Source organism: Rhinatrema bivittatum, chromosome 7, assembly GCF_901001135.1.
Source record: "Rhinatrema bivittatum chromosome 7, aRhiBiv1.1, whole genome shotgun sequence".
NCBI classification, from domain to species: Eukaryota; Metazoa; Chordata; class Amphibia; order Gymnophiona; family Rhinatrematidae; genus Rhinatrema; species Rhinatrema bivittatum.
The window spans coordinates 36163983-36180644 of NC_042621.1; the positions used below are offsets into that span (position 1 = coordinate 36163983).

The window sequence follows — 16662 nt, forward strand, 5'->3', positions numbered from 1 at the left end:
AGGTCCATAGTGTACTTGGATTTCGGCAATGCCTTCGACATGGTCCCGTACAGACTTATAAATAAATTGTGAACCTGTGGTATTGATCCTTGAGTGATTGACTGAGATAGAAACTGGCTGAGTGAGAGGTGACTAATGGTAGTTTTCAATTAGGAAGGGGTTGTTACTAGTGGTGGGCGTCAGGGATCAGTCCTTGAACCAGCTCTTTTCAACATTTTTGTGAGTGTCATAATGGAAGGGTTGTCGGGAAAGGTTTGTCTTTTTGCCAATGATACCAAAATCTTTTAACAGCCAGGAAGAAGTGGAAAACATGAGGAGGGATCTAGCCTAGTCGAGGAATGTTCTAAAGTCTGGCAGCTAAGAATGAATGCTAAAAAAATGCACGTAATGCATTTAAAATGCAAAAACCCAAGGGAAAGGTACAGTATTGGAAATTAAATATTTTTAAGCACAAAGGAAGAACGGTATCTGGGATAATTGTATCCAATGATCTTAAGGTGGCCAAACATGTGGATAAAGCAATGGTAAAAACCAGAAAGATGCATGGCTGCATAGGGAGAGGAATGGTCAGCAGAAAAAGGGAGGTGATATGGCCCCTGTATAGGTCCCTGGTGAGATCTCACTGGAATACTGTGTTCAGTTCTGGAGACTGCACCTTCAAAAGGATATAAACTGGATAGAGTCAGTTCAGAGGGTGGCTACTACAATGGTTAGTGGTTTTCTTTCTAAAGTATACGGGGGATAGACTTAAAGATCTAAACATGTATTCCCTAGAAGAAAGGCGAGCTAGGGGAGATATAATAGAGGCACTCAAATATCTCAAAGGTTTCTATGCACAGGAGGTGAGCCTTTTTCAATGGAAAGGAGGCTCTAGAATGAGGAGTTATGAGTTGAGGTTGAAAGTGGGTAGACTCAGGAGTAATCTTAGGAAATATTTCTTTACAGAGAGGATGATGAATGCGTGGAACAGCCTTACAGTGAAAATGATGGAGACAAAAACAGTATTTGAATTCAAGAAAGCATGGAATAAATACAGGGGATCTCTAAGGAGGTAATGGGAATTATAATGCTAAATTAATTGGACAGATGGGCAGACTGGATGGGATCATATGTATTTTTCTGCCAGCATGTTTCTGTCTTTCTGTATAGAGTTGAAAATGGTCAAAATTATTTTTATTTATTTGGTTTGCAATATTAAACATAAAGTAGGTTTCCATTCTTACCTTGGCCTCCAGGGGGCACTCTGGACATCTGTAATACTTGGCAATCACATCTCTGCTGCTTTGGTACCCTATCAATCAAACAATGAGAGGATACATGAATAAAGAATAAATATCTTTTCTATATTTCTGTTCATGGAGTTAGAAATGCGGAGTAGGTGTATTGGTCCTGAAGAAAACTGGAACTTTTTTAGGTTGTGATACTCCTAGGACCACAAAAAAGATACTGGTATGCATGAGCTTTTAAATTTCTTTCTTTAGCTGTGGTAGATCTCATATAAAGAAAGGACTTGTGTGGTCTTTAAAGTTCATAGATTTGGATTTGATTATTTGCCTTTCCAAAGCATAAGGAGAGTTACAATTCAGGTACAGTAGGTAAGTCCATGCCCCAGAGAGGGCTCACAGTCTAAGTTGGTACTCATGTATTTCAAAATCTTTTATACTGGTCCTTTAAAAGATATCACAGCTTATAAAGTGCATAGTAGATCACAGCAGATAAAGACCTATTGGCCTATCTAGTTTGCCAATTATTCTAATCTACACTGATATATATCCCAAATACCAGTTAAAGAAGAGTGACCGCTTGTAGGATGTCACTCCTTGTCCAAATCCATTTTTGTTGTGTTCCTCTTTGGTTCTGTACCATCCAGAGGAGATGAGCATACAAATCCCTAAATTTAATCTAACATCTAGGTCCTCCTTCTCATGTCTTACCACCAAGCTTTGCAATAATGCAAACATCTACCAAAACTAGGGAGGCTATTGCCCAAAAACTAGTAGGGTCATTGCTCAAACATCCATCTAGTTATATTCTCTTCTCCTTCCTGAATGGTACCTAGCCACCACCAATCTGCCAACAATAATCTAATTGGTTTCTGGGGAATTGTAGCCTGCTGATATGCTGCAGCTTGTAGTATCGCTCACTTGTGTTCTCTTTATCTGTGCTTTGTTTTCTCCTTATCATTCCTCATGTCTTTGCTCTCAAGGGAGTGAAAGATGAGTTGTTTGCAATACTGCAGCCTCCTAATCTTGTTCCTACCATTGACCTCTGTATCTGTCCCAAGCATGTTGAAATTCTGTCACAGTATTGATTTTCATCACGTCTGCTGATAGATTACCCCAGAGATCTTCCAACCCCTTGGTTAGAGTGTACAGACAATGCCCTCAATCTATTTTAAGGAGCCTGGTTCAAGATTTTAATCCAGTCCTTCTTAAGGCAGAATGACACAAGGAGAGGCCCAAGGTAGCTGTTAGGACCTCACGATACACCCAGACAATGGATGTTTACCTGTTAGCTGTGCCTGATGCAAAGTGAGATACTATCTTGATTCTTGTATCTTTGAAGCACTGTAAATAAATATCTGCACCATAACTAAGTTGGTCCAGTCTTATTATATTTTGGAACTATTCTTGTGGCTGCAGCAGGCCCAAATACGCTACACTCTCATTAAAGAAGGTATTTAGAAAATACAAATCATGCTTTCCTGATTTATATAGTGTCTGTATTCAAAATGGCAGTGCAATATTTAAACTTCAGCCTGTCCCTTTCAGCTGCTTTACTTTGTTAAAAATCTACATAAGGAGAAGATACTCTGTTGTTCCAAATATCCCAGAGATAGCTAATGTCTATCATTGTAGCATTCCTGCTACCAAGAGTCTTCAGCCTCTTGTTGGTGCATCTCTTAACAAGCCCCTCAGCTATATCTAGCCTCATCTTTAGTCCTATGTTATCTGGACCTCTTAGAATCTCAAAAGATACAAACAACACTCTGATGATAAAGAAGAATTAAAGGTAGGTACTGAGAAGAGCTGTGGTAACTATACCTATTGCAGGAGCATAGCCGTTATACTTCCCCGAGTCGAGAGCATTTTTCATGGCTTGGATCACTTCACCATCAGTAGGAAGATTTCCAAACACTGTCGGATCACCTTTCAGGAGAGAACTAGTCACTGTCAGAATTTCTTACTCACATATATCTTTATTCAATCTCTTTCTCTTATCTCAGTATGTAGGGTATTAGGGATGTATATTTGTTAGGTCATTCATTCTGGCAGAATGCGTATTTCTTGCGAGCTTATAGTACACATATAAAACGGATAGTACATGTATATTTTCCATAAAAGGCTATGCATGTACTATCCGTTTTACGCTTGTACTATATGCCCATGAGGTATGAGCATACCACCAAAATGAATGACCTATTGGGTATCCTCAACAGCACCTGCTTTATCTTCACACCATTTACTTCCTTTCCATCCCCTCCCACTGACGTTTATCTTCCCTAGCCTTCATCCTTCTTAGTGTGGTATAAATTTCCTTGCTGCCTTCTTTATTCTTCTTGTCTATGACATATATCTCTTCTTCTCTGCCTTCCTCAGGAAATGAGGTATACTCCATGTCACCTGCTTCAACTTCCTTAGAGTGTAGAATATAGGGATGTGAATCGTTTTTTGACGATTTAAAATATCGTTCGATATATTTTAAATCGTCAAAAATCATTAGGGCCACGATACAATACCAATTCCCCCGATTTATCGTCAAAAAATCGTAAATCGGGGGAACGGGGAGGGCAGGAAAACCGGCACACTAAAACCTCCTAAAACTCACCCCCGACCCTTTAAATTAAATCCCCCACCCTCCCGAACCCCCCCCCCAATGCCTTAAATTACCTGGGGGTCCAGCGGCGGTCCGGAACGGCAGCGGTCCAGAACGGCCTCCTGCAATAGAATCGTGTTGTCTTCAGCCGGCGCCATTTTTCAAAATGGCGGCGCAAAATGGCGGCGGCCATAGACCAACACGATTCGACTGCAGGAGGTCATTCCGGACCCCCGCTGGACTTTTGGCAAATCTTGTGGGGGTCAGGAGGCCCCCCCAAGCTGGCCAAAAGTCCCTGGGGGTCCAGCGGGGGTCCGGAAAACGATCTCCTGCCGCAAATCGTTTTCCGTATGGAAAATGGCGCCGGCAGGAGATCGACTGCAGGAGGTCGTTCAGCGGGGGTTCCGGTCCCCCGCTGAACGAGTGGGTTTTAGGGGGTTTTAGTGTGCCGGCTCACGATTTTCACGATATTTTAACCACCCAAACGATAACAATACGATTCCCTCCCCCTCCCAGCCGAAATCGATCGTTAAGACGATCGAGGACACGATTCACATCTCTAGTAGAATAATTATCCACTCTAGTCCCTTTCTTGTCCTCAGTGTAAAAAATGTATTTTTTTTCATGTCATCCCTCTCCTCAGTTCATTATATATGTCTTCTCTCTTCCTTCACCATTCTCAGTGTATGGGGTACATCTCTTCCTCCACTTACTTTCACCTTCTCAGTGTTTGGGCTAAGTTCTACATGATGTGGCAATGGCTTATGGATAAGAGAAGGATCTGTGATATAATGGGCAAGGGAAGGTTCCATGATACTAACCTATGGATAAGGCAATCATAGGCTTGGTTGGATTAGGTTCCACGTTCATACTGTCCACTATGGCTCTGATGGGATTGAAGGTTTTCTTGGAAACATCTGATGCTCGGACTGCCCATCTGGGTTTCCTGATTTTCATTTTCTCTAAGGGGAAGCTGGTCCCATTGAAACTGACATCCAGGACTGTGGGGACAGTGCCATTACCATTGATCTGAATCAAATAAGAGTCTGTCTGCATTTCTGCAACTGTCAGAAAAGAAATATAAGAATAAGCACTTTAAAATGATAACAATTGTCAGATAAGTAGCTCTCAGGAAAAAACAAGGAAATGGATAAGAGATAAAGAAATGGAGAAAGAATGGAGGGAAAACACTGCACTGAACTGTGATTGTGTCTCGACTTTCTGAGTTCCATTCCAATGACTCTACAGAACAGAAAGTGTTAGACTGAATTGAGATAGAAGATTTAACATCTCATGATGACTTGAGGTTATACTGATAATACCACAAAGGAGCAACAGTACAGAGAGAAAGATAAAGGGGCAAAGAGTGAAGGAGACAGAGGACAGGAGGAGAACTTTAGAGAAAAGAGTGGAGAAAGAAAGAGGAAAAAGAAAGATCAGTAACATTTGGAGTTTATTAAAGCACATTTTACTGCTGTTCAGGACCATGGTCTGAGCTGCTCCTATGACAGACAGGCAGGCAACAGATGGTCAAGATGCCCACATCAAAAATAATAAATAGTACTTTGCAAATTATTGAAACACGCTAAAAAAAAAAAGGGACAAAGAAGAAAGAGTGAGAACCAAAAGCTACGAACCAAGGTGCAGAGGTTTGAAGAGTTTGCCATGGTAAGTGGAGGCAGTTTGCCTCTGGCGGTTCACCTCTGCCAGGGCGATCCATAGGGGATTGCTCCTTTGGAGGTGATGAGAAGAGGCTGGGAGAACTAAGGAGTGATAATGTTCCAGTTATATTTTAATGGATTGAGTGAATGTTGGGCTTCATGGTTCTCTGGTTGATCTGTCCAAGTCTGTTTGTGTAAGTTTGGGTTTGGGTTTGGGTAAATGATGTAAAGGATGGGAGTTTCCTTTCTTCTCAATAATGATACAGAAACATAAAAACATAGAAATGACGGCAGAAAAGGACTAAAATGGTCCATCCAGTCTGCCCAACAAGCTTCTTATGGTATTATCTGCCATGCCATGTGGGTTATGCCATATTTCTTTTAAGGGTAGCAACAGCTGCTCTGTGCAGTTATCCCCAAGTCTTATGATAACCCATAAAACATTTACTGCTAGCAACATTTTTATGGGGTGATGAGTCTTTTTGAAATTCAGATAGTGCTTCTTCACGTGCTTTGCTTAAGGACTTTGCCACAGAATCAGTCCATTGTTTTTTTTTCCCTTATGTTTGCGCATCAGTTCCCCAGACCATGAAAAAGTTGAGGCTCTCATTGGTTGCTGTCTGAATTCAATTCCCCTTTTCCCCCTGACGTTGAAGCAGAGAGCAATGAGAACATAAGAAATTGCCATGCTGGGTCAGACCAAGGGTCCATCAAGCCCAGCATCCTGTTTCCAACAGTGGCCAAACCAGGCTACAAGTACCTGGCAAGTACCCAAACACTAAGTAGATCCCATGCTACCGCTGACAGCAATAGCAGTGGCTATTCCCCAAATCAACCCGATCAATAGCAGTCAATGGACCTCTCCTCCAAGAACCTATCCAAACCTTTTTTAGCCCAGCTACACTAACTGTACTAACCACATCCTCTGGCAACAAATTCCAGAGTTTAATTGTGCATAGAGTGAAAAAGAATTTTCTTTAGTTTAAATGTGCTACTTGCCAGCTTTATGGAGTGCCCCCTAGTCCTTCTATTATCTGAAAGAGTAACTAACTGATTCACATCTACCCGTTCTAAACCCCTCATGATTTTAAAGACCTCTGTCTTATCCCCCCTCAGCCATCTCTTCTCCAAGCTGAACAGTCCTAACCTCTTTAGCCTTTCCTCATAGGGGAGCTGTTCCATCCCCTTTATCATTTTGGTCGCCCTTCTCTGTATCTTCACCAGTGCAATTATATCTTTTATGAGATGCGGAGACCAGAATTATACACAGTACTCAAGGTGAGGTCTCACCATGGAGCGATATAGAGGCATTATGACATTTTCCATTTTATTCACCATTCCCTTCCTAATAATTCCTAACATTGTTTGCTTTTTTGACTGCTGCAGCACACTGAGCCGACAATGTCAATGTATTATCTTCTATGATGCCTGGATCTTTTTCCTGGGTGGTAACTCCTAATAGGGAACCTTACATCGTGTAACTACAGTATGGGTTATTTTTCCCTTGCACTTATCCACATTAAATTTCATTTGCCATTTGGATGCCCAATCTTCCAGTCTTGCAAGGTCCTTCTGCAATTTATCACAATCTGCTTGTGATTTAACTACTCTGAATAATTTTGTATCATCTGCAAATTTTATTACCTCATTCATCGTATTCCTTTCCAGATCATTTATAAATATATTGAAAAGCACCGGTCCAAGTATAGATCCCTGAGGCACTCCACTGTTTACCCTTTTCCACTGAGAAAATTGATCAGTTAGTCCTATTCTATGTTTCCTGTCTTTTAACCAATTTGTAATCCATGAAAGGACATTGCCTCCTATCCCATAACATTTTAGTTTTCTTAGAAGCTTCTCATGAGGGACTTTATTTATTATTTATTTAATATCTTTTATATACCGACGAACGTTGGGAACATCTCATCGGTTTACAGAGAACAGAACTTAGCAACAGGCTTTACATTTGTCACATGATTATAATAGGAATAGTAGAAATAACAATAATAACAAAAACAATAACATACGAGTAATATGGAAGTTATACAAGTAATAATTAACTAAGTGGGGTACATGATAGTGGTTAGTCAGAAGAGGGGCAGGGAGATTCTGCTAGATATGATTGATATCAACATTTGTAGGAGGTATAAATTTGTATATACAATGGTTGTCGAGGAATATATACACGTTTGTGAGTAGAAATGTTCTTATTTACAGTAAGCTGTCTTGAAAAAATTTGCTTTCCGGGAAGCATAGTAGAAAGCTAATTGTTAGGCAAGGTGGAAAGGGGTGTTTAGGGGGTGGGAAGGAAAAAGGGTGGGGGGGGGGAGATGGGAGGAGGGAGGTTAGGAGTTAGGGAGCGGGGGGGCTAGTGAATGTGTGAATGTTAGGTGTATGAGTGTCTAAAGAACCAAGTCTTCAGGTTTTGCCTGAATATTTTTGGGCAGGTTTCTTGGCGGAGGGAAGTGGGTAGTTTATTCCAAATTATCGGTCCTGCTAGGGAGAGGGCTCTTTCGTTAGTGGTGCGGAGTTTAGTAAGCTTAGGTGAGGGGGTGTGTAGTGTGGCTAGATATTGTTTTCTGGTGGGTCTACTACTGTTGTGAAAGGAGAAGTGTTCTTTGAACCAGTGCATGTTGTTGTTATGAAGGGATTTGTGTATTAGGGTGAGGGCTTTGAAGGTAATTCTAGATGCGACGGGTAACCAATGTAGATGTTTGAGTACAGGGGTTATGTGATCATATTTGTGAGTGTTGGTGAGAATCCTGGCAGCTGCATTTTGGAGTAGTTGTAAAGGTTGGATGGTGTTTTTAGGCAAACCTAGTAGCAAGGAGTTGCAGTAATCTATTTTCGATAATATGAGGGCTTGTAATATGGTGCGGAAGTCGCTGAGATGTAAGAGAGGTTTGAGTCTTTTTAGGGTGTGCAGTTTGTAGAAGCAGTCTTTAAGGGTGTTATTAATGAATTTCTTGTAGTTAAGATGACAGTCAATGAGTACGCCGAGGCTTCGTACATGGGTGGGGAAGGTGTGGTCAGTGGCAGGGCCATTGTTGTGTGTTTGTGTGGGGGTCATAAGGAGGGTGGGGGATATGTTGGGGGGTGATATTAGGATAAGTTCTGTTTTAGTAGTGTTGAGGGCGAGAAAGTTGTTAGATAAGAGGCTGCTAATATCAGAGAGGGCGGATTTCCAGGTTTCAATGGCTTTGTGTATTGAGTCTTTAATCGGAATAAGTATCTGCACGTCATCGGCATATATGAAGTGCGGAAGGTCAAGTTTAGCAAGGAGATGGCAGAGGGGGAGGAGATATATATTGAAAAGTGTGGACGATAGCGATGAACCTTGTGGTACTCCTTGAGAGAGGTTGTGGGGCTTGGAGGTGGAGTTTCCCATTTGTACGCTAAATTGTCTTTCAGCTAGATATGAGTGGAACCATTGTAGAGCCAGGCCTGAGATACCAATGCTGCTGAGACGTTCTAATAGGATTTGATGCTTTATCAATACTTTGTCAATCGCCTTTTGAAAATTAAAATACACTACATCTACCGGTTCACCTTTGGGTAAATCCATGCTGACTGTGTTCCATTAAACCATGTTTTTCTATATACTCTGTGATTTTGATCTTTAGAATAGTTTTTAATAATTTTCCCGGCACTGAAGTCAGGCTTATTGGTCTATAGTTTCCCGGATTGCCCCTGGAGCCCTTTTTAAATATTGTGGTTACATTGGCCACCCTCCAGTCTTCAGGTACAATGGATGATTTTAATGAATGGTTACAAATTTTAACTAATAGATTTGAAATTTCATTTTTTAGTTCCTTCAGAATCCTGGGATGCATACCATTCGGTCCAGGTGATTTGCTACTCTTTAGTTTAGTTTAGTTCAGTCTGGCCTACTATATCTTCCAGGTTCATAGTGATTTGGTTCAGTTCATCTGATTCATCACCTTTGAAAACCATCTCTGGAACCGGTATCTCCCCAAGATCCTTATTAGTAAACACAGAAGTAAAGAATTAATTTAGTCTTTAACCCCTTGGTCATCTAACAGTCCAACCAACTCCCTCACAGGTTTCTTGCTTCGGATATATTTAAAATGTTTTTATTATGAGTTTATGCCTCTTTGGCCAACTTCATTTTAAATTCTCTCTTAGCCTGCCTTATCAATGTTTTACACTTAACTTGTCAATGCTTATGCTTTTTCCTATTTTCTTCAGATGAATCCATCTTCCAATTTTTTGAAGGATGTTTTTTTTGGCCAAAATAGCCTCTTTCACCTTACCTTTTAACCATGCCGATAATCGTTTTGCCTACCTTCTACCTTTCTTAATGTGTGGAATACATCTGGACTGCTCTTCTATGATTGTACTTTTAAACAATGCCCATGCCTGTTATACACTTTAAACCTTTGCAGCTGCAAAGGTTCCTTTTGAAAATTTAGTGTTAGAGCTATAGATTTACATACTGTCCCCTTTCAGTCATTAGTTAAAATTTGATCATGTTATGATCACAATTGCCAAGTGGCCCCACCACTGTTATCTCTCTCACTAAATCCTTCATTCCACAAAGAATTAAATCTAAAATAGCTCCCTTTTTCAATGGTTCCTGAACCAATTGCTCTATGAAGCAGTCATTTATTCCATCCAAGAACTTTATGCCTCTAGCATGTCCTGATGTTACATTTACCCAGTCAATATTGGGGTAATTGAAATCTCCCATTATTACTGCACTCCCAAATTGGTTAGCTTCCTTGATTTCTCTTAGCATTTCATCATCTGAAGGAGTTAATAAACATGTGGATAAAGGTGAACCAGTAGATGTAGTGTACTTGGATTTTCAGAAGGCGTTTGACAAAGTTCCTCATGAGAGGCTTCTAGGAAAAGTAAAGTCATGGGATAGGTGGCGATGTCCTTTCGTGGATTACAAACTGGCTAAAAGACAGGGAACAGAGAGTAGGATTAAATGGACAATTTTCTCAGTGGAAGGGAGTGGGCAGTGAAGTGCCTCGGGGATCTGTATTGGGACCCTTACTTTTCAATATATTTATAAATGATTTGGAAAGAAATATGAGAGTGAGGTCTCAGGTAATCAAATTTACAGATGATACAAAATTGTTCAGAGTAGTTAAATCACAAGCAAATTGTGATAAATTGCAGGAAGACCTTGTGAGACTGGAAAATTGGGCATCCAAATGGCAGATGAAATTTAATGTGGATAAGTGCAAGGTGATGCATATAGGGAAAAATAACCCATGCCATAGTTACACAATGTTAGGTTCCATATTTGGAGCTACCACCCAAGAAAGATATCTAGGCGTCCGGCGTCATAGTGGATAACACATTGAAATAGTCTGTTCAGTGTGCTGCGGAAGTCAAAAAATCAAACAGAATGTTGGGAATTATTAGAAAGGGAATGGTGAATAAAAGAAAATGTCATAATGTCTCTGTATCGCTCCACGGTAAACCTCACCTTGAATACTGTGTACAATTCTGATCACCGCATCTCAAAAAAGATATAATTGCGATGGAGAAGGTACAGAGAAGGGTGACCAAAATGATAAAGGGGAATGGAACAGCTGCCCTATGAGGAAAGACTAAAAAGGTTAGGACTTTTCAGCTTGGAGAAGAGATGGCTGAGGGGGGATATGATAGAGGTGTTTAAAATCATGAGAGGTCTAGAACAGGTAGATGTGAATCGGTTATTTACTCTTTCAGATAATAGAAAGACTAGGGGGCATTCCTTGAAGTTAGCATGTGGCACATTTAAAACTAATCGGAGAAAGTTCTTTTTCACTCAACGCACAATTAAACTCCAGAATTTGTTGCCAGAGGATGTGGTTAGTGCAGTTAGTGTATCTGTGTTTATTTATTTATTTATTTATTTATTAACTTTTATTTACCGACATTCGTGAAGCACATCATGCCGGTTTACAAAGAACTCAGGTTTAAAAAAGGATTGGATAAGTTCTTGGAGGAGAAGTCCATTACCTGCTATTAATTAAGCTGACTTAGAAAATAGCCTCTGCTATTACTAGCAACAGTAGCATGGAATAGTTTTTGGGTACTTGCCAGGTTCTTATGGCCTGGATTGGCCACTGTTGAAACAGGATGCTGGGCTTGATGGACCCTTGGGCTGACCCAGTATGGCATGTTCTTATGTTTAATGTAATCGACTATGAGTTATCATGGTGATGTATTTTACTGCTGTTGTAACAGATGTTGAGCATAGTCTGTAGACTCTAAAAAGGCATGACAACCAATAATACAATAGAATAATTAAACACAGCTCCAAAATCAAACCTTTCCCCCCCAAAAAAGGGCTACAGGAGCAACAGAGGTAAAGGCATAATGTAAATTTAATTAACAAGGAGGTCAGGTAGCCACTGGTGTTTTTTCAAATGTTATTTTTTCAGGTACATACAATGAGAAGATCCCTTTGGTAAATAATTGAACTGCTAAGTGTTATCCCTAAGAGACTGATGTTTCTGCGAGATTGGAGCCTGCACCAAAAGTGAACTGAGAAAGGGGAAAGAGAGCGACTGACACTGAATGATACGATTCACATAAGAAAAACAGAAGCGAGAACGGCAAAAATAGCCACTGCTTTCTTTGATGAACAGAATTTAATCATGCACTACCCTCAATCAGTCTATGCAGACATACATTGATAACTTGTAATAGCTTTGGCAATATTTGTATTCTTGACATGGTGGTAGTGATCGTAATGCCTCTGGGGACTGGAGCCTGCAAAGCAGGGATGTAAGTGGGAAATGGAAATACATTAACAACTGGATTTCAGCTGTTAATTAATAATACTTGATGAAAATGTGTGCTAATGTTCCTGGGACTTCAGATGATTACACATAAGCTTAGGGTAACAGAGTAGGATTTCCGTGATCACACAGTGCTCTTGGGGGAAGAGATGACTTGGACTGGGGCTTAATAGAAACAGTCTGCTGTTTAGTATGTGATAAGATGAGGGTATATCTAGTATTTTTGTGAGTTGAACGATGTGAAATTAACGATGATATATTTATTGAATTTCTGCATCCCCCTACACACATATGGACATGTCCACTGCAATATTACACAGAAACATCAGCCCAAAATGCCCACACCCATACATAGACACATCTACTGCAGCATTGCATGGAAACACCAGCCTTATACACCCACGCACAGGGACATGCCAACTGCAGCATGACATGGAAGCACCAGCCTCAGATTCTCATACACACACATAGAAACACCTACTGCAGGCTTATACACCCATGCACAGGGACACGCCTACTGCAGCATGACACAGAAACACCAGCCTCAGATATCCACACATACAGACACACTTCATGCAGCATTACACAGAAACCCCAGCCTCAGCTACCCACACATACACACACACATGGAAATGCTTACTGCAGCGTTACATGGAAACACCAGTCTTATACACCCAAGCACAGGGACATGTCTACTGCAGCATGACACGGAAGCACCAGTCTCAGATTCTCATACACACACACATGGAAACGCTTACTGCAGCGTTACATGGAAACACCAGCCTTATACACCCAAGCACAGGGACACGCCTACTGCAGCATGACACGGAAGCACCAGCCTCAGATATCCACACATACAGACACACTTCATGCAGCATTACACAGAAACACTAGCCTCAGCTACCCACACATACACACACACATGGAAATGCTTACTGCAGTATTACATGGAAACACCAGTCTTATACACTCAAGCACAGGGACATGCCTACTGCAGTATGACACGGAAGCCCCAGCCTCAGATATGCACACACACACATAGAAACGCTTACTGCAGCCTTATACACCCACACACAGGGACACACCTACTGCAGCATGACACGGAAGCACCAGCCTCAGATACCCACACATACACGGACATGTCTACTGCAGGATTACATAGAAATACCAACCTGAAATATGCACACACAGAAAAACATCTTTTGAGGCGCTGCAGCATTACACAGAAACACAAGGTAAGATATCCATACATGGAGACTTGTCTATTGCAGCTTTACATGCAAACACCACACACAGACACCCATACACAAAAACATGTCTGTGTTACACAGAAACACCAACCTCAGACATGCACACATGGAGACATGTCTAAGTTACCCAGTAACACCAGCCTCAGCCACCCATGCACAGAGACACATCTACATTACACGGAAACACCAGCCTCAGATACCCACATACAGGGTCACATCTACATTACATGAAAGCACCAGCCTCAGACACCCACACACAGAATCACATTTACCGCACCATTAAACAGAAAAAGCAGCCATAGACAGGCACACATGGAAATATGTCTACTGCACCCATGCACAGGGACATGTCTACATTACATGGAAACACCAGTTTCAGACACCCACACACAGGGACATATCTACATTACACGGAAACACCAGTTTCAGACACCCATGCACAGGGACATTTCTATATTACACCGAAACACCAGTTTCAGACACCCATGCACAAGGACATGCTTACATTAAATGGAAACACCAGTTTCAGACACCCACACACAGAGACATATCTACATTACACGGAAACACCAGTTTCAGACACCCATGCACAAGGACATGTCTATATTACACAGAAACACCAGTTTCAGACACCCATGCACAGGGACATGCTTACATTAAATGGAAACACCAGTTTCAGACACCCATGCACAGGGACATGTCTACATTACACGGAAACACCAGCTTCAGACACCCACGTACAGGGACATGTCTACATTACACGGAAACACCAGCTTCAGACACCCACGCACAGGGACATGTCTACATTATATGAAAGCACCAGCCTCAGACACCCACATACAGAATCACATTTACCGCACCATTAAACAGAAAAAGCAGCCATAGACAGGCACACATGGAAATATGTCTACTGCACCCATGCACAGGGAGATGTCTACATTACATGGAAACACCAGTTTCAGACACCCACACACAGGGACATGTCTACATTACATGGAAACACCAGTTTCAGACACCCATGCACAAGGACATGTCTACATTACACGGAAACACCAGCTTCAGACACCAACGTACAGGGACATGTCTACATTATACGGAAACACCAGTTTCAGACAGCCACACACAGAATCACATTTACCACACCATTAAACAGCAAAAGTAGCCATAGAGAGGCACACCTGGAAATATGTCTACTGTACCCATGCACAGGGACATGTCTACATTACCTGGAAACACCAGTTTCAGACACCCATGCACAGGGACATGTCTACATTACATGGAAACACCAGTTTCAGACACCCACGCACAGGGACATGTCTAATTACACTGAAACACCAGTGTCAGTCATCCACACACAAAAAAATATCTACTGAAGCGCTGTAGTATTGCACAGAAACTTGAGCTCAGATATCCAGACATGGAGAGTTGTCTACTGCAGCTTCGAATGGAAACAGCAGGCACAGACACCCACACACAGAAACATATCTGTATTATACAGAAACACTAGCCTCAAATACCCAGGCACAGGGACACATCTATATTACATGGAAATACCAACTTCAAATACCCATGTACAGGGAAATGTCTACATTACATAGAAATACCTCATGAGATCATAAGAACATAAGAATTGCCATACTGGATCAGACCAAGGGTCCATCAAGCCTAGTATCCTGTTTCTAATACTAACCAATCCAAGTCACAAGTACCTGGCAAGAAACCAAACATTAGATAGATTACAAGCTACTATTGCTTATTAATTACTGTCATAGCATTTATGGATTTATCCTCTAGGAACTTATCCAAACCTTTTTTTAAACCCAGTTACACTAACTGCTGTAACCACATCCTCTGGCAATGAATTCCAGAGCTTAACTACAGGAAAACATCTACATTACATGAAAGCACCATTCTTGAATACCCACGCACAAGGGTGTGTCTACTGCAGAATTATATAGAAAAGCCAGCCTCAGATAACTTTAATGAGTACAACATTATCTCATAAAGATAATTATTTGACATTTTGGGAGAAATGGTAATTTCGAGAGATAGTTCATCCCCAAGCTAGTATATGATAATTATTTTACACTAAAGACCTCATTCTCTGTCTCTATTTGTCAGGAAGAAACCCATTCATATACAGAACGTGACTGAGGATTTCAGAATTGTCACTTCACTATAAATAGTTCCCTTTTTATCTGTTTAATTTATCTTTTCCTGGTGAGTGTAATATCATCTTTACAGATTTCTAAATATTTTCAGTAACTCCCTATCCTCCACACTGGCTCCGTGTGCAGCACTTCCAGCACAGTGGGAGATGCTAGGCAGAAAGTAGCACAGAACAACAGGAACATCAAGAATAAAACAAAGAGACATTTTAATAAATCTGAACTTGAATTTTTCAAGCACATATTAATTGGGAAAATGCTATTAATTTGTTAAAGGTAGCATGTCTCATAAATCTGACCCAGATATTCTAGGGGAGTTCAGTAAAAGATATTACTTGTATCATACCGCTTTCCTCTATGCAATGCAGACACCACTAGGTTTATCTTCTTTTATTTCATAAAAAGGAAATGTACATGCTATGTTAAACATCTGTCAGTGAGTCAGGAAAGCAATCCAGACCATTTGATTTCCTATAAATGGGTGGATTTCTGTATTTATACATTACCTTCTTAATACAATGCCAAAGAGACTGAATTTTCTATATCAAGGATGCTGTAAATCTCACGATCCCTCCAAGTTGTCTGTCCTTGCTTACTAGAAGGGAACTGGAATTTTCTCTCCCATAAAATAGTTCCAAAAAATGGGAGGTGGGTCTGCATTTCTTCTGCTATTGGTTAAAGGGAGGGCTGTGCCCTCCGTCTAGTCACACCCCTCTGTCCCAGGGCCACATTTAAATGATTGGAAAAAGAATCTTTTGATTAACTCGTTCAGTGCCGTACAGAGCACAGCCTGGAATGTTGTTTTTTTGTTGAATTTGTTTGCAGATTTGCTCTGATTTTCACAATGTCTGATTTTTTTCTGAAGTTTATTTGAATAATGACAAAGGACTGGCTACATAACTTCACTTGATATTGGATTAAAGTGCACAAAACATTGTCACATTTATTATGGATTTAGACTGAAACCTGGAACCGGGCCACACGTCATGTGTCATGACTATGG

General features: G+C 40.9%; 1 protein-coding gene across 1 annotated transcript in view; it reads right to left on the reverse strand.

The window, feature by feature from the left end:
- TAT (tyrosine aminotransferase) overlaps positions 1-16250 on the reverse strand; it is a 124077-nt gene extending 107827 nt beyond the window's left edge. Inside the window, exons 1-4 of the mRNA XM_029608248.1 lie at positions 16166-16250; positions 4638-4880; positions 3045-3149; positions 1224-1291 (exon numbers count right to left, since the gene is read on the reverse strand). Coding sequence (XP_029464108.1) covers positions 1224-1291; positions 3045-3149; positions 4638-4872 — 408 coding nt within the window. The 5' untranslated portion in view covers positions 4873-4880; positions 16166-16250. The remainder of the gene's footprint in view (positions 1-1223; positions 1292-3044; positions 3150-4637; positions 4881-16165) is intronic.
- Between the last annotated feature and the right edge of the window lie 412 nt (positions 16251-16662).